At 39.0% G+C, this 18,776-nt stretch overlaps 1 protein-coding gene across 1 annotated transcript; it reads left to right on the forward strand.

The window, feature by feature from the left end:
* The first annotated feature begins 2,066 nt into the window (after window positions 1-2,066).
* Window positions 2,067-17,811, forward strand: trpc6b (transient receptor potential cation channel, subfamily C, member 6b). Its single transcript, XM_017465343.3, has 12 exons — window positions 2,067-2,363; window positions 6,235-7,000; window positions 8,685-8,867; window positions 9,025-9,189; window positions 10,170-10,386; window positions 11,928-12,155; window positions 13,262-13,526; window positions 15,057-15,252; window positions 15,893-16,096; window positions 16,568-16,624; window positions 17,170-17,245; window positions 17,385-17,811. The coding sequence occupies exons 1-12, from the start codon at window positions 2,227-2,229 to the stop codon at window positions 17,516-17,518; spliced, it is 2,628 nt and encodes an 875-aa protein (XP_017320832.1). The 5' UTR covers window positions 2,067-2,226; the 3' UTR covers window positions 17,519-17,811.
* Window positions 17,812-18,776: the final 965 nt, after the last annotated feature.

The following is an 18,776-nucleotide window of genomic DNA, read 5'->3' on the forward strand; positions in this document are numbered from 1 at the left end:
CATGGCCTTGCATCCACTGCCCTGACAAGGTTACTTGTTACTGAATGAACTCATTAAAAATGAGTAAATCATGAAATTTTCAATGATGTTTAGGCATATAGCATTGTTACCCGATGATCATTCCAACACTGTGGTACTGCCGTGTGTGTGGATATCAATCCACTGGTCTCCATCTGTGCATGTGTCTGATTTGAAATGTTCATATAGTTCAGAGTTAGACATGATTGATAAAATAGGTCGCTTGGGGGACCAGCTGTTCTTTTGGCTCCTGGTCTTCATTGTAATTTTCCTGACAGCCTGGGTGAAAAAGGTCTGCAGTTATTTTGCTTATTTACCAAGTCCTGGAGTCATACAGATGGTGGAGGGTGGGCAGGTTACAGCCGATAGATTGCTCTGCAGTCTCCAAGAGACTTCAGCAGAGGAGGTAAGAACGAACTCAATAATAAAAGTGTAGGGTTTGACCAACATTGACTTAGGTGCATTGTACATGTTTAATCACCTCCACTGAGGCATGTTTGAAGGGCCTAAGCTGCTTTGGTAATGGATTTGAGATAAGATTGCCAGGGAAGGTCCAGGAGGATTATGGGAGACAGGATTTTAACACTGTTGACAGGTGAGATCTGTATCGATATCGTGGGATTATGCAAGGGTTTTCTTTGAGGTTCACATTCAGCTGAACAGGTGGCAGGATGGCTTAATGGTTAGTACTCCATGGGTGAGGTTTCAAATTCAGCCCAGACTCTGTGTGTACGGAGTTTGCATGTTTTCCCTGTGCCTTGGGGGTTTCCTCCGGGTACTCCGGTTTCCTCCGCCAGTCCAAAGACATGCATTGTTGGCTGATTGGCTTTCCCAAATTGTCCAAAGTGTGTGAACGGGTGTGTGAATGTGTGCCAGGGTGTCCCCCACCTTGTGCCCTGAGTTCCATGGGATAGGCTCCCCCTGGGTCCAGACTCCCCTGTGACCCTGTGTAGGATAAGAGGTACAGAAAATGGATGGATGGATGCAGCTGAACAGAGCAGAATGTGTTACCACATTCTCATCGTGAAACACTGATAGTGTATACATGTATATACATGTACATGTATACACAATCGCACACGCATTCACATACCAATTCACACACTTCGAACAACTTGGAAATGCCAATCAGCCTACAATGCATGTCTTTGGACTGAGGTAGGAAACCGGAGTACTCAGAGGAAAACCCCCAAGCACAGGAAGAACATGCAAACTCAGGGTGCACACAGGGTGGAGGAGGAAATCGAACCCCCAACCCCAGAGGTGCGAGGAAGACATGCTAACCACTAAATCACCGTGCCCCCATACTCAGGGTGTTTTCTTTGAAAATTGATTTGGGTTTTAAAATTTTCAGTCAAGTATGTTGGATATTACTGTGTGTTATTTGATACTATCAACCAAGCAATCCACTGACAAACCACTGTTATTTCTAAATGAAACTGTAGCACATCAAGAGACCTTCCTACACCAGGTCCAACCAAAAATATATTACAATAGAGACAGTTGAACAAATTGTCCACATCTGATGGTTCATGTGAAAGTTGAATCTGTAGACTGTAGAATCTGTGAACAAAATACCACCATAGCTAATGCAAAAATAATTTATAAATGCAAGGTGGCATGGTGATCACTTCACCGCTGCGGAGTGTTGTGTGTTCTCCTTGTGTTCGTGTGGATTTCTTCCAGGTTCTCAACATGCCTTTAGGTGGACTGGCTATGCTAAATTATGCCCAGGTGTTAATGAGTGTGCAAATGTGTGTGCTGTGATTCACTGGCATCCCAACTAATTGTGCCCAGTGTTCCCAGGATAGGTTCTGGATCCACCCCAACCCTGACTAAGACTGAAGATGAATGAATTTATTTATGAATGCATTCTTAATTATGTTTACAGTGGACACAAAAACACTTTGTGTTTAAAAAAAAAAAAACACGTTTAGGTAAGAGTTTTAGATTAAAAAAAAAATTGTTTGACAAGAAGAACGCGCTTCTGAGCACACTTCAGTGTGTGATGTTAATGCGTGGAGAGTCCAGGCAGCCGGCCAGCTCCAAGGACGCGGGTGTTAAATGTCTCTCTTCCATCCACTGGCAGGGAAAGAAGTCTCATTTGCATCGGTTTTAAGATGACAGGCACGAAGTAAGAAGACCTTAAATGAAGCACATGGGCTGTTGTAACTCGGATGGGCTGCTGTTTAAGGTGATTTTTAAGTCATGAGGAGACCGATGTGCTCTGAGGGCTTACCTCCAGAACAAAGTTCAGCCCGGAAACACAGTGCAGACCACGGATCAACGAAAGAACAATGTGAGGAGAGACACGCAATTTTTCGACAAAGATCTTCTTACCTAAGGTGAGTTACATCCACGCTTAATCCATCTAGTTTGTCTTTACGCGCGGGTTATACACCAAAATGTGTTCATCCTCAAACCGTACCATCGCATTACTATGCGTATTGATTTCAACTAAGTCATTTTTTCAGTTTCACTGAATATATACCGGTGCCCAATAATTTCTCAAAATGTCACTTAATAATCTACAAAGCACAAAAGGGTCCACATAGAGCGTAAAGCACGCGCAATGCGCACGATTTGCGCGCACAATGGACACTGGAAAAAGAAAAAGAAAAAAGAAAAAAAAGCTGTACATTTAAAGTATGTATTTTACAGCAAAATACTGTTGTATGATTTTACAGGATTGTACTGTAAACTAGGCAGTTAGAGCAGTGCATTGGTTTGCAGTGAAATATCAGAATAGTGCAATGCACAGTGGGATATCTAACGTTTTTATCAGGGGTGAGAATGGTTAAAAAAAATTAATAATAATAAAATCTCCTTGTGTCGACATCTGCAAATCAGTGGATCGTTATTATTCATCCATCCATCCATCCATTTTCCATACTGCTTATCCTACACAGGGTCACGGGGAACCTGGAGCCTATCCCAGAGAACTCGTAGCACAAGGCAGGGGACACACTGGTCAGGGTGCCAACCCATGGCAGGGCACAATCACACACACTCACACACTACGGGCAATTTGGAAATTCACAGCAGTTTTTACAATATGTCTATTGCACACGCCAATCAGCCTACAGTGCATGTCTTTGGACTAGGGGAAAGAAACCGGAGTACATGGAGGAAACCCCCATAGCATGGGGAGAACATGTACGCAGATGTGCTAACTACTAAGCCACCAAGCCTCCTGTGTCCTTTATTTTAACGACTATTTAGGCGAATACAAACCCTGTTTGAGTTTATCTTTATATGCTAGTAGAAGCTTTGGTTTAGTAAAGCACTGAAATGTATAATTTGGTATGAGGTAATTCAGTGGTGGAAGCGGTTTGCGCTAGTTGGAGTGACACACTGGTTAAGGCTTTGAGTTGGAGCTCAGATTTGTATGCTCAGATCCCAGCAGAACCAAGTTGCTATGGTTGGGTCCTTGAGCAAGTCCCTAAATCTTACCTAATACAGATTGTAAGATTATAAGAATGTGCATTTTAGCCTATTTGTATACATTTATGAACAACACACATTGAACAGATGTTTATGTCACACTAGGTGGCTGTGGCTCCGGTGGTAGAGCGGGTTGTCCACTAATCATAGGGTTGGTGGTTCGATTCCCAGCCCACTTGCCTCCACATGCCGAAGTGTCCTTGGGCAAGACAGTGAACCCTAAGTTACTCCCAATGGCAGGCTAGCGCCTTGCATGGTATCTCTACTGCCATTGGTGTTTGAGTGAATGGGTGAATGAGAAACAGTGTAAAGTTTAGTTTAGTTTATTGATTTATAAAGCACATTTCAAACAACAGATGTTGAAACCAAAGTGCTGTACAACAGAATTAAACATAATTAAAAGTAAACAAAAACCCAAGAAAAGACCAATGAAAAATGTACACCCTCAATTAAAACATAAAGAATACAAATAAGTCTTCAAAGAAGATTTAAACACAGAAATGTTAGGGGAAGATCTAATGTGGAGCGGAAGACTATTCCAAATCCTAGGACCAGCCACAGAGAAAGCCCAGTCACCTTTAGCCTTAAAACGTGAACAAGGAACTGAGAGTAGTAACTGACTGGATGATCGAAGGTGTCTTGAAGCAGTGTACGGGGCGAGAAGATCACAAATATACTGCAAAGCGCTGTGTAGAACCACTAAGGTTAAAAGGTGTTATATATGTGCAGACCATTTACCATTTACACTGCTCTAAAATCAAAACAGCACACGTTCACGTGAAAGTGTTAATTGGTTATGGAAGGGTTTCTAGTTTTCTGAAGGGGTTCTACTTGGAGCACTTGCTGATAAGGAATCAGTGTTGTAGGTTTCTGCATCAAACCTGTAAGACAAAAAGAATTCCAGATTCAGTTTTTTTCTTAAGAGAAATATAGATAGTTACACATAAAGAAAATTTAAGTTAACCATGGCTTCAAATATAATTTTTTAAAAATCATATACTTGTCACTGAAGTGTTACTTCAAGGGAAGATTTGCATTCTTAGTGATAAGAACTTAATTGTATAGAAACCTCATTAAGGTACAGAATCGCCTTGGTGAGCAAAAATTTATCTATGCCGTAGCCATTTTGTGACAGTGTACAAGCTATAAAGATGATGTTTATTGATTATAGAAATGAAAATCAATTTGAGGCCATGGACCTCGGACTAACCGCTGTGTTAGTTAGCTGCAAGGGAATCAATAGTATGAAATGTGGTATATCTGCCAGGCAAGTGTGTGTGTGTGTGTGTTTATAACACACTGATAAATGAGCAGATTTCACATCTCATTTTCTTCAAATTATTTCTAAATAAGTATAACGTGGGCAAGTTTTAAGCTAGATTTCATCAACATCCTCACCTCATTATGCGGACATTTCATGGATTATTCAGTAGTAACTAGTGAACTAAAGACTTCACCTGACAACATGGTGTAAAACAGAAACATCTTAATTTCTCCTCTGTTTAAGCTGTGTAGACATTGCTATGCCCTTTTTGTACTATTATAAAGTTGATGTCAACAACAATTGTAAATTTGTGCATCTGATGGCCACAGGAAACAGTGTTTTACAGTATTTTTAAACATACTTCACTAATGATAGGTGGATTCTTAGAAAAGAAAATCTTTAAGGGTTATTTTTTTGCATAGTAAAAGGGTTTGTAACTTTCTTCCTTCTGTCATTAGGCAAAACAAACCAACAAAACAGAGCTCCACTTGGGAAAATACTGTATGGTTCTAGATAGAAAGACAATTGATAAACCCTTACGCATCTTTGATTTTGCGGTTAAACTTTGTTCTGTCGTTCATGAACAAGACCAACTTATTTCAAGTAGAGCACACTTGAGAAGCACATTTGAGTACAAGCACACCATCGATCAGAGTTTCATAATCTCTGTCCAAATGGAATCAGCACTACTATCTCATTATGTCAGATCTTATTAGCTCTCCAGTTACTCTATTTTTGCCCTGCAAATTTTATTCACAGTAAACAACTACACTTTCATAAACCATCTTATTTACACAATCGCTTTGAAATCGGAATACTTTGACATTTCCTTTATCATGTCTCAGGCACACAAGCATTATTTACAAGAACATGGTTACTAATTAAAAGTGGGCGTGCCAAGATCTCATATGCACGGTTCATATGAAATGTTTATCGAATCAAACGCCCACAGAGAATACTGCTGAGACAGAGATACAGCAAATGACAAGCTTTTTTTGCCATCAGTTTGGACCCAATTGTTTGTTATTAATTGGACTCAGGGCAGTTTATTAGCCGTGACTCAGACAGAAGGAGCCTTTGCATTCTGCACCATCAGTCTCTGAAATCTGTGGACTCTGAGTCACTGTCCCTCGCCACTCTGTCTCTCTTGTGGCACTCTTGGTGTACATCCCTCTGCCAAGAGGAGAAAAGTTCTAAAGAGTGCACTTCAGTACTCATTTCATTATCATAATTTTGTCATTTTTACAGAATTATATATATATATTTTTTTTTTACAGAAACACTGCAGTCAAATCAGATTTAACCAAAAGACACATTAATCCATAGCTGATCATTTTGATTAAGGAGATTCTCACTCCAAATGTGTCTAAAGAAACCAAATTAAGGCAGCTTGGAGGCACTTGACCTTTGGACAATTATTGCAGTCGTTAATTGACTCAGTGACAGTCATATTTAACTTGATTATAACAGAAGTCTTTGGTTTAATTGGATTTTCCCCCCTCTTATAGGAGGACCAATGCTGACAGAAAAATTACCCAGAGCCAGATGCTCGCTAAGAGTCGTCGCTTGGCTATGCGCCGTCCAGCATATATGTTTAGCGCTCACAGCAACAGCCTGTCACTTGCTGAAGAGCTATTCCTTGAGGCAGCTGAATACGGAAACATCCCTGTTGTCCGAAAAATGCTGGAGGAACTGCCTGAACTTAATATCAACTGTGTGGACTATATGGGGCAGAACGCATTACAGCTAGCGGTGGCCAATGAGCACTTGGAGGTGACGGAGCTGCTGCTGAAGAAAGACAACCTGGCCAGGATTGGTGATGCTCTGCTTCTAGCCATCAGCAAAGGCTACATCCGAATAGTGGAGGCCATATTGGCTCACCAGGCCTTTGCTGACACATCAAAGCTAACCAACAGCACCCTGCAGGCTGAAATAAATGATGACTTCTTTGCCTACGATGATGACGGCATGCGTTTTTCACAAGACATTACACCCATTATCTTGGCCTCTCACTGCCATGAGTATGAAATTGTACACATCCTGTTACTGAAGGGAGCTCGCATTGAGCGGCCACACGACTACTTCTGTAAATGTAACACCTGCGTCTACCACCAGAGGCACGATTCCTTCAGTCACTCTCGTTCCCGTATCAATGCCTACAAGGGGCTGGCCAGCCCGGCCTACCTCTCTCTCTCCAGTGAAGACCCTGTGCTGACTGCGCTGGAGCTAAGCAATGAGCTGGCTGTGCTGGCCAACATAGAGAAAGAGTTCAAGGTAAGGGCCTTCTATGCTTCTATGATCTAGGGTACTTATTAAGGGTGTAAAGACTCAGCAATTCAAATCAGTGCCTCAGTAATTACAATAGTGGGAACCAATTTTGACTAGGGCAGTAGGGCAGTATTCTGACCCCTGTTGAACCCTCTTCATGTCTTTTTATGCCTCTGCCACTAGGTGGTGGTGGAAAATTGTCATTCTGAGATTCTTGTTAATGCTATATCTCAAGAATGGGTGGTTGAATGTTTAATTACCTTTTGGAATTGATCCAAACAGGATCAAGTTCACAACAAGGTCAGATGTCTGAAGTGTTTATTTTCAATAACATCCTTCCTGTTTGAAGTATATTTGAAGTGATTTTCAGGCATACAAATTAGTAACAAGAAGGACTAGACTTGTTGGCGATGGAGGCATTTTATTTTAGTATACTATTATTAAGAGATATAACGAAATTAATTTCCAATTGCATTATCCATTTCTGGAGCAGAGCGTAGTGTTGCTGCTTTGCAGCTCCTGGTTCATTCTTGATCTCGGTCTATTGCCTGTGCAGTTTCATATGTTCTTTCCATTCCTCCTCCATTTTCCTCCAACTTGCCAGAATATGACAGCGGATGGATTGGCGATGCCAAATCGCTCCTAGGTTTGAATCAGGGTCTGAATGTGTGTGCACTGGGTTTCCATCCAGCGTGTATTCCTGCCTCATTCCCAGTGTTCCAGAGATAGACCCTGAATCCACCAAGACCCTGATTAGGATAAAGCATCAGTGTCAATGAAATTAAACATATAGTATGTTTCTTCTTTTTATTATTTTAACTGTAATCTTAAAGTAAATGTGTTGAAAGTTTTACATTAAACTACAGGTTTGGACTGCAGTTGCCAGTAAACTGATGTTTATTTCGTGTACTGCAAGATGATTTCATCAATGACTGTATAAAGTTACTGTTATTTTATGTTTATCTTTTTATCTGTTTAAATGTACAGTATTTCCTGGCATCTGTGCTACCACTGTTTTACATTAAAATACTCCTATGTTTGGTTCCATTGAATCGAATCATATCATTATAATGTATAGCATCAAACTGCATCTAGACATTATTCTACTGAATCATTGACTGCTTAAATGACTGATAGTCAGTTGACTGTACATATGATGTGGTCTCTCACGTGCTGGAAAATGTTTTTTTTTTCAACGACAAAATGAGTGATGTATGAATCTCTATATGAAATCATGAAATTATTTTTTTTTTTTAAACAGCTGACATAACGAGTCACCCAACAGCTGATTCGTTATGTCAGCTGTTGGGTGTATGAGGTTGTGGAGGAGAAACAGTATACAGTACATGCTCTTAAAATGCTGAAATTGTGTGTGGTGCAAAGTGTGAATTGATGTGAATGTACACAGCCCTCACTTGTACTTAGCTGACCTAAAGCCTTTCGACTAAATGTGGGTGGTACAGTCTTCAAGGCTGAATACACATATTAGCAAAGCAGAATTATAGCTATTGAATGCAATTCCTTTTATTAACAGATGCTCAGAGAGACGTTTCACCACTCTGATTTCTTTAAGGTTTCTAGTTTTAGGTGTCATGTGGATAATCATATGAATTATGATTTATGAATTATGTATAGGCAGGTTATAATCTAATGCTGTTACAATCAACAGTGTGCTGATTTTCGTTTCCAGAACGATTATAAGAAGCTGTCTATGCAATGCAAAGACTTCGTGGTTGGACTTTTGGACTTGTGCCGGAACACAGAAGAGGTGGAAGCCATATTGAATGGAGACACAGAGTTAAACGGCCACGACAAAACGGGCAGACCGAGTCTCATTCGTCTAAAACTGGCCATCAAATATGAGCTTAAAAAGGTGAAATCTCTGAAATGTGTTTCTATTTTTGTACAGGATTTTTACGGCTGTCTTAATTAGGTGTAATTTAATAAGCTCTATCAGCGCTGCAGCTGACTTGTATAAAATAAACTCCTTGCCTGATGCATTGTTAAATGTTTCGATGCCTCCCACACAGTTTGTAGCTCATCCAAACTGTCAGCAGCAGCTCCTCTCCATTTGGTATGAAAATCTGTCTGGGCTCCGGCAGCAGACTACGGCTGTGAAGTTGCTAGTGGTGTTCGGCGTGGCCGTTGGACTGCCAATCTTGGCTCTGCTATACTGGATAGCACCATCAAGCAAGGTCGGCCTGCGGCAGCCTAGAACCTTGTTTAACCTTAGATTTTGACAGAGTAACAACAATGTTGTTCTTATAATGCCTCGTTCAGATTTTAAAGAATGTTCCAGCATTTATTCAACCTAAGCTCTGTCTACTACATCTGTAGATACCTACAGACAGTAATTTCAAAAGATTTCCCTCAAAACAAAAGAGAAAACCACTTATAAGGCAGTTGTTATAGGGCAGTTGTTGTGACAGTAAAGAAACGCTTATTGTTGGCTTTTTTTTTTTGGCTGTATCGGGATTTCAAATCCCGACAATGCCACAACCTCTGATACGTTCTCTCATTTCTGTCTAATTCTAAAACCTTTATTGTTATACTGTTATGGCTATGGTTTTGAATCTGTGCTACAGTATGTAGTTCATTAAACAAAATGTTCCTGCTTCTTCAGGATCTAGTTCTGCAGAGCAAAAATAAACAGAACATTTGGATATATTGTGTCCAGAATGTCACTTAATCCATATTAATTTCTGGTTTATAGAACTGTTGTATAAAAGCAATGTTGCACTCGTAATTGTGTGATTATACTGAATATTAGCATCGTTGTGAGAACCCTGAGGGCTCATGCCTGTGGCCAAATCAGAACCATGCTGATATTCAGTTTAACCACACTCTTGCTTGTGTGATAATGCTTAATTGAAGGACTGAAGAACTGCCCTAACACTTCCATTATAAGTGAGTTTCAAGTAAACAGATATGCTGTTGTTTTCTCCATATAGGGTGTCAAAATTATTTTAATCACATACAGTATACAACAGATGAATAGAAATTTGTTTAAGAAAAAAAAGTCTAGAGCAAGGTCTGTAATATAATGATTATTTCACAAATATGCTTGATCAAGCGAGCAGCTGCAATACAACATTTGAAAATTTTGTTAAACATTATGCAAGTCTGATTTTATACAAATGAACTTTTTTTTTTCTGTATAATATCCGCTTTGCAGTTAGGGAAGATCATCCGTGGTCCTTTCCTCAAGTTTGTGGCCCATGCAGCTTCATTCACCATCTTCCTTGGTCTCCTGATTATGAATGCAGCAGATCGGTTTGAGGGAACGACTCTCCTTCCAAACATGACCATCCATGACCATCCTACACAGCTGTTCCGCATGAAAACCACCCCTTTCACCTGGATGGAGATGCTGATCATCTCCTGGGTCATAGGTTGGATATATAATCTTTTAATCTGTTCCAAGGCGTAGGAACAGTCATGAGCACTCCACTGTGTCAAAGCAGAACTGCTATAATGCAACCGACTCGATTCATGTCTGAAACCTGATCATTTGTGTGTTTAATTAGGCCTGGTGAGTGGAAGCAACTATGACTTCTGCCAGAACTATAGATTAAAAATGACAAAAAGCCAAATGTCATATTAAAAAAATATCTAGAACTCATTTAAAAAAAAAAAGACTTTGTGCATCACTGTGGCACAGCAGGTAGCTAAGCTCATTTTACTGTCTGTTCACAGTGTCACATGTTCTGTGTCCATGTGTGTCCTCCAGGATCTATGGTTTCCTCCCACCACCCAAAAACATGTAAATTGCTCCTAGGTGTAAAAGTGTACGTGAATAGTGCCCTGAGATGGACTGCTATCCCATCCAGGGTGTATTCTTGCCTTGCACTCAGTGTTCTCTGGACCCACCACTACCCTGACCAGGATAATATTCCATTTCAATTCAATTCAATTTGATTTGTATAGTGCTTTTAACAATGGACATTGTCTCAAAGCAGCTTTACAGAAACACATAAACACAGGATACAGATTTTAAGTGTGTGAATATTTATCTTTAATGAGTGAGCTGGTAGCGACGGTGGCGAGGTCAAACTCCTTAAGATGATATGAGGAAGAAACCTTGAGAGGAACCAGACTCAGAAGGGAACCCATCATCAATAATATTGACTTACTAAAGATGAATGAATAAAAAAATAGGCTTAGTTACCATAGAAAGTCCACATAGATGACAAATACTGTATATACCTTTTAAAACGTCTTTTAAATAATCTCTAAGAACGATACTTTGGAAAGCAATATTAGCAATATTATTCCTTTTCATGGATTTTTATTTTGCAGAGATCCAACACATAACAGCAGCATATAGCACTGTCAGTGCTAGATAAAAGACGCTTTTATAACTTGAACTCAGATGAATCTCCAACACTTAAAATTCACGTAACCACACATTCTATTCACAAGGCCTACCTCGCCAGCCTACCTTTATTTACTCCTCTATAACCTTTCTGTCCACAGTCATAGGCCACTTGCCACACACTGTTGTGCTTACATAACTCCGTCTCATGGTCAAGAACATTACAACACTGCGAGGGGCCTTAAAACTTTGTTATTGGACATTGGTTATATCTACAACCCACATTAATAGCCTGCCTATATTAAAAGTGCTTCTTTATAAATGGAGAAAGGATAGCAGTGACCCATAGGTTTTTTACCTTTTTACAGTAGAGTTGTTTGAATTGCAGTAATGCAATAGATTAAGAGTCTATTATGCGATATTGCTATGTGATGATTCACTCTGATCTTTCTGTGCTTTGTAATATTATCCCAAAGTAGAGTTAAATTTTTTCACAATCATATAAGATGAATAGACTTTTTCCGGGTTCTTTTAATTGACTATCTCTGCTTTTTTCCTCCTTGCTTTATTCATCACATATCGTTTGAATTAAATGTGCCTTGCTCATCCATTTTAAAGGAATGATTTGGGCCGAATGCAAGGAGATCTGGTCTCAAGGCCCTCGGGAGTATCTGTTGGAACCCTGGAACCTGTTGGACTTTGGGATGCTGGCCATCTTTGTATCATCATTCATTGCAAGATTCATGGCTTTCTGGCACGCGTACACTGCACAGAGTTATGTTGATGAGCACTACACGGACCTCTCTAACATAACATTGCCCTACGAGGTTGAGTATTATCGCTTAGGTAAGTTTGACTATAAAATGGTGAATGGATCAGAGGAGGAAATGAAGAAGTAAATAGTTGTACAGCAGGGGTGTCCAATCTTATCCGGAAAGGGCTGGTGTGTGTGCAGGTTTTCATTCCAACCGAGCAGAAGCCACACCTGAGTCTATTGAAAGCCAAGCTCAACTGATTAAACAGGTGGAATCAGGTGTGGTTCCAGATAGGTTGGAATGAAAACCTGCACCCACACCGGCCCTTTCCGGATAAGATTGGACACCCCTGTTGTATAGTTTTTTACAAGTATTTGTGTATGTTAAGGGTTTGAGGTTGTTTCACTACAGTATGTACATGCAATTTTTAAAAATACTTATATGCACTAAAGTTTTATCTTATCACACTATGTTTTTATATAACTCCATGATATTTCTGTGATTTACAATTTAGCCTGTTTGTTCAGGCCCCCTAGCAGTGTAAATGTCGGCATCTACAGTCTGACTATTGGGAAAATTTGAGCTTTTTCTGTCGCTTTGTTATGAAGCACTCAATAACCGAACATACGTGTCTCTTGGGGACTTATTTACAGTCTGCCGGCACTCCTGACGAAATATGTTAAAAATCATCACCATAAAAAAAATCAAGGGCATGTCTGTCCTTTAATATAATCAGTAGGCATTGGTGTGCAGTGCCAACATTTTTTGGACAGTAAGACTTAAATTGAATTAGTGAAATAAAATAGGAAATTACCCTATTTTGCCCTCTGAACAAGGCAACTTCTAGAAGTTTTTCTTCTAATATGCCAGTGTTAAACATTTTTAAGTGTATTTGTTTAATTATGATTTTCTGGGTCAAAAAAAAAAAAAATCCCAATTGGAAAAATTATGAATTAAATCAATTTAGAATGTTAATACTGTGAATTTATGTTCATTAAAAATAGTTCTGTGTCCCTATGTTTTTCTACACTATGCTAGACCCGACTATATCATCATCCCAATGATTATAAAAATAAAAATATGTTATATTAGGAACATGCCTTCCTTTGAACATAGGTAGCGTCTTACTTGCATTTTCCACATTGGCAGTTCCTCAAAGATAGCATTTGATTGACCAGGCTTTTGTTTTCTACATAGCACGCATCTATTGGGTGCCCTCTGACCCCCAGCTGATCTCAGAGGGTCTGTATGCGATTGCTGTAGTGCTGAGCTTCTCGCGGATTGCCTACATCCTGCCAGCCAATGAGAGCTTTGGCCCCCTGCAGATCTCCCTGGGCAGAACTGTCAAAGACATCTTTAAGTTCATGGTGATCTTCATAATGGTGTTTGTGGCCTTTATGTTTGGCATGTTTAACCTCTACTCCTACTACCTCGGAGCAAAGCAAAACAATGCCTTCACAACGTGAGTAGTTTCGTTCACACTAAGGATTTAACTGTGCAATATTATGGTAAATGGTCTGCACTTATATAGCACTTTTTTAACCTTAGCAGTTCTACAAAGCGCTTCACGCTGTGTCTCATTCACTCATTCACACACACACACCAGTAGTAGCAGAGCTGCCATGCAAGGCGCTAACTTGCCATCAGGAGCAACTTGGGGTTCAGTGTCTTGTCCAAGGACACTTCGGCATGTGGAGTCACGTGGGCCGGGAATCGAACCGCTAACCCTACGATTAGTGGACACTAGTGCTTTACCACCTGAGACAAAGCCGCACAATAACCATTATAGAATTTGGTTGTGTTTCAAAAATTCTAAATCAACAAAACAGATGTCTTACATTCAAAGTTCTACTGATCATACAAAGTCCAGGTTATAATCTTTGACGTTACACAGATTTTAATTACGAAATGACCATTAGAATCAATCCAATGCATCATTTCACCATGATCCAATTCAATTTGATTCAATTATTTGAAGACGGTTCAGAATGATGTTTTACAAAGGCAAATTTTTGCATGGAGAAGTGAAACAAAAGCCACAAAAACAATACAACAAGCTTTCTATTGGGAAAAAGAAAAATCTTTTGCCACTGTGGTTATGGTGTAATCACTATAAATACACCAAATCACTTAAATTCATACAGAGACACACACATATATATCCAGAAAATCCAGCAATTCACAATTAGCTGGTACAGTATAATTTGAGTAATAAATGTAGAGATACAATGAGCAAGGCTCTATACTATGGTTATAACATTATGAAAATGTTGGGTACTTGCTGGGATTTTACCTGCTGAGCTAATTACAAAAAAAATGACTTGCCTAAATGTTTTTTAGACATTAGTCTGTAAATGTCTTGTTTTAGAGTGTCACATGGATTAAAGGCTGTTGGCAGTAACATTTAAAGACATACTGCATGTGGGCGTTTGGCAAATCAATTGATTTACAGCCAGTGGACTGAAGAGTGTTTATGCAAACTGGCCATGAGAATTTAGTCATACCCTGGGCAATCATAAACAATAGCACACTGTACAGTTTATGAAAGTGACTATCAAGTTCTTGGATAAGATTTGTTTATGTCCAATTCATGGGTTATTGTAATTGATTTAGGATTTTAATCATTTAACAAAATCCCTCACTTATTTACTTACTTGTGTTTTGGGGCATATAATTGTTCCTCATGCTGGATTAATAAAGGTCACGATGTGAGTTGAAAATGACAGATTATTTAAGATAATGCATTATCATGGATGAAATAATGTTCATTCTGATGGGCAGACTATGATAAATAAAAAAGAACAGACCTCCATTTCCTCATAACTAACCATCTTGTGTTTTCAATGTGGGCTGGAGAGAGATAGAGTGAAATCCTGTTCAGTTTTCTGTTTAATCTCGCACACACCTCAGTGTAAACTGATGTTTGATTTTATAACACGTAACACTTTCTTTTCTTTGATGGAATCCTTCTTTTCGTTTTTTCTCCCACTAGTGTCGAAGAGAGCTTTAAAACGTTGTTCTGGGCTATTTTTGGACTTTCCGAGGTCAAATCAGTTGTCATTAATAATGGACATAAATTCATCGAAAATATTGGCTATGTCCTTTATGGAGTTTACAATGTTATCATGGTTATCGTCCTCCTCAACATGCTCATCGCTATGATCAACAGCTCGTTTCAGGAAATTGAGGTAATCTGGACACGCACACACACACACACACACACACACACACACACACACACACACACACACACACACACACACACACATACACACTTTAAATATCCTGGTTATTGTACGCCTAATGTATCCTGGTTATTTTCCATCAATGAATTTCATGCCTAGATTTGTCCTTCAAATAAACAACTACCTCAGACATGTGTATAAATCTGATCAATTGTTACTCCATATAGAGATTTGGTAAATTATTTTTAAATTCAATACATTATATTACTTATTACCACATATTACTTATTATATAATAAGGAAATACTTATGTATGCACATACTACAGTACACATATGTTTAGCAGTTGACAGAAGATTATTATGTTCTAAAATCAACTGTTAGCATATTTATATAGTATATTTATAAGAATGTCATTCTGATATTCAGGTAAACTGATCCAAAATCTAAATAATTCACAAAAGTCACATGTGCCTACTAGCTAAGCTTATCAGTAACAGTATGGGTAACAGTTACTTTCTACAATTATCATTAAAATGTTAATTATTTCGCTCCTGCGATCACTTTCACTCTTACCATGTTAACATCGAGGTCACTTTTTGTAGGCCAGATTTCCTTTACCAGACTCATTTCCTCCTGACAGGATGATGCAGATGTGGAGTGGAAGTTTGCCCGGGCTAAGCTGTGGTTCTCCTACTTTGAGGAAGGTGGAACTTTGCCTGTACCTTTTAACTTAATTCCCAGCCCCAAGTCTGTGCTCAGCCTGACTCAGAAAATCAAGCAGCTCTTGTTAACACCTCTGCACAGACACAAGGACAGCCTGAAGGAGGACACAGAGCTCAATGAAGTAAGCTCAGACCCAGTTAAATGAAAGAGAATTTAAGTAAGACGTACTTGCGTAAAATCGGGATTAGTTTCTCATTGACACGGACCACTGACTAATCAAACATTATGCAGACGATGAAAAAGGCTAACGTTTTATCTGAACGACTTAGTTGTGCGTTGTGTATATTTCATATTATTCACAGAGACATGAGTATATTGAAAGTCAGAGTGTATTTGCACTATAAACACTGTACAGGAATTAACACTGTGCTGTAAGAAGGCAACTTGCCAAATGTACTAAATCTGTTCTGTTTACTGAAGTTCTAAAAATACACCAAAACTGGTCAGAGATTGAGGACCAGAGCTCACGTTTGAGCAATTATCAAATAGTTATACAGGGCCGCTGTGTGTTTTCAGTGCAATAACAAGGAAAACGAGTCACGGATTTGTGTTGAAATATTGAAAAGATATTGGTTGGTTTGTTTTTTTTCAGCTGGGTGAACAAAAAGAATCAAATTATGCAGGATCACCTCGATCAAGTCGTTATCGGGTAAAACGCTGGTACCTTTACACCATGGCTTTTCACGTCATATAGTAAAATTAAAAAATCCCTTACAGAATAACATTTAATCCCACCTTTTGATAAATTTGTGTATACGACAACTTTATTCAGTGGTATACAGCCTTATGGTTTATACTGCAAGCATTTAGGTGGAAAAAACCCCCCAAAACAAAACATAACAACAACTGGAAAAGGTAGTAAACGTTCATCAGTTAGACTGAATTATTTAAACTAATATGTATCACACGGTTTCTTTCTTCATAGTGGAAACAAATAATGCACAGATTTGATAAAAACAAATTTATTTTCACCTTGTAGTCTATAACTTTATGTTTTGTTACAATTAAAAGTTAAATTCTTAACCTTAGTTAATTCATTCAATCGTCATTACCCACGTTATCCTGGCTTTTCCTATGGAGCGATGAAAAGACAGTGGGATTAAATGACTTAGATAAACCAAGTTTGTTAAATGTAATCATTTTACTTTTGTCACGGTCTTTCTTTGACGTTGTCTGCACATTTTTCCCTGACAGAGGATCATGAAACGATTAATCAAAAGATATATCATAAAAGCGCAGATGGACAAAGAGAGTGATGAGGTAAATGAAGGTACAGTATATTATTTTTTATTTCCGAATACTGTAATGCACACACTTGCTTTACCTTCCTACTTTATATAAAAAAATAAATATACAGATATTTCATGAAATATAATGCATGTGTACTAACAGTCTGTCTCTCTCTACAGGGGAGCTAAAGGAGATAAAGCAGGACATCTCAAGTTTGCGCTACGAGCTCTTGGAGAAGTCTAATGAGACAGAAGAATTGGCAGAGATGATCAGGACATTGGCAGAAACATTGAGCAGGCAGCACAGTAACTAGTCAGTGATACAGTGACAGAGCTTCTGTGTCTGAAACACCACGAATGGATGGTTGGTTTTAAAGGACTGCTTCAACAGCGACCTTTGAAGAGCAGTTGTTATATAGACTGGTGCAAGTTGGTAACTGGATGGTATATACTGCTTTTGAAAAGGATCAGACTTAGTAAAGCTGTGTATGGTGCAGGGAATAATTTCTGCAAACTCAACTACTCAAATAAATGACTTTTTTTTAAATCAAGATGTTCGCATTGCTGTTGATTAAAACTGCATGCGATTCTGAGATTCTTAATCTTAGCGAAGAGACACAAGGCATTACAAGACATTGTAAAGGCTAAGGATTTGAATAGCTCCAGCTATTATTTCCATCCATCCATCTTCTATACCATCTCCTTTTCAGGGTCACGGGGAACCTGGAGCCTATCCCAGGAAGCATCGGGCACAAGGCAGGGTACACCCTGAACAGGGTGCCAATCCATCGCAGGGAACAATCACATACATTCATACTCTACAGACACTTTGGACATGCCAATCAGCCTACCATGCATGTCTTTGGACTGGGGGAGGAAACCGGAGTACCCGGTGGAAACCCCCGCAGCACAGGGAGAACACGCAAACTCCACACACACAGGGCCATGGTGGGAATCGAACCCCCGACCCTGGAGGTGCCCCAGCTATTATTTATTTATATAAAATAAAACTTCAGGAAAAACACCAGGTTTAAATCTTACGATGCTTATAGCAACTAGTTGAGCCAAATGCCTCAGCCTCTGACACTTTAATTAAGAAATTTTGTGCTAGGCTGCTCCATACAGATCCCCTCATGCTTCTCTTTATTTATGACCGATATATTTTTCCACAAGCTGGAACAATATTAAAAATAGCATATATTATATTAATATTTACAGTAATTTCTTTATGTAGAAATAGCCCGTAGTCTTTAGCACATAATGCTCAGATGTCATCAACTTGTGAATATATTTTGCAGGTAAATAAAGCTGAGACAGGTCATTGGAAATTAAATATACTGTATATTGGTTTCCCTTGAGTCCTCATTTGTAATAATATCCTGCTAATATTCATCAAAAATTATCCCATACTTTTGTAACTACTAAACTTGATCATTGTTATAATGTGGAATGCTCTGATCTGGATTTTTGCAGCCAATACCGATCCCGATCGTTCAAGCGTTATATAAGTGATATGTAAGCTTTCTGTTGACCGTCACTTTTAACCTTTTTTTTTTCAGATAAAGTAATACT

This window comes from Ictalurus punctatus, chromosome 4 (genome assembly GCF_001660625.3).
Source record: "Ictalurus punctatus breed USDA103 chromosome 4, Coco_2.0, whole genome shotgun sequence".
Classification (NCBI taxonomy): domain Eukaryota; kingdom Metazoa; phylum Chordata; class Actinopteri; order Siluriformes; family Ictaluridae; genus Ictalurus; species Ictalurus punctatus.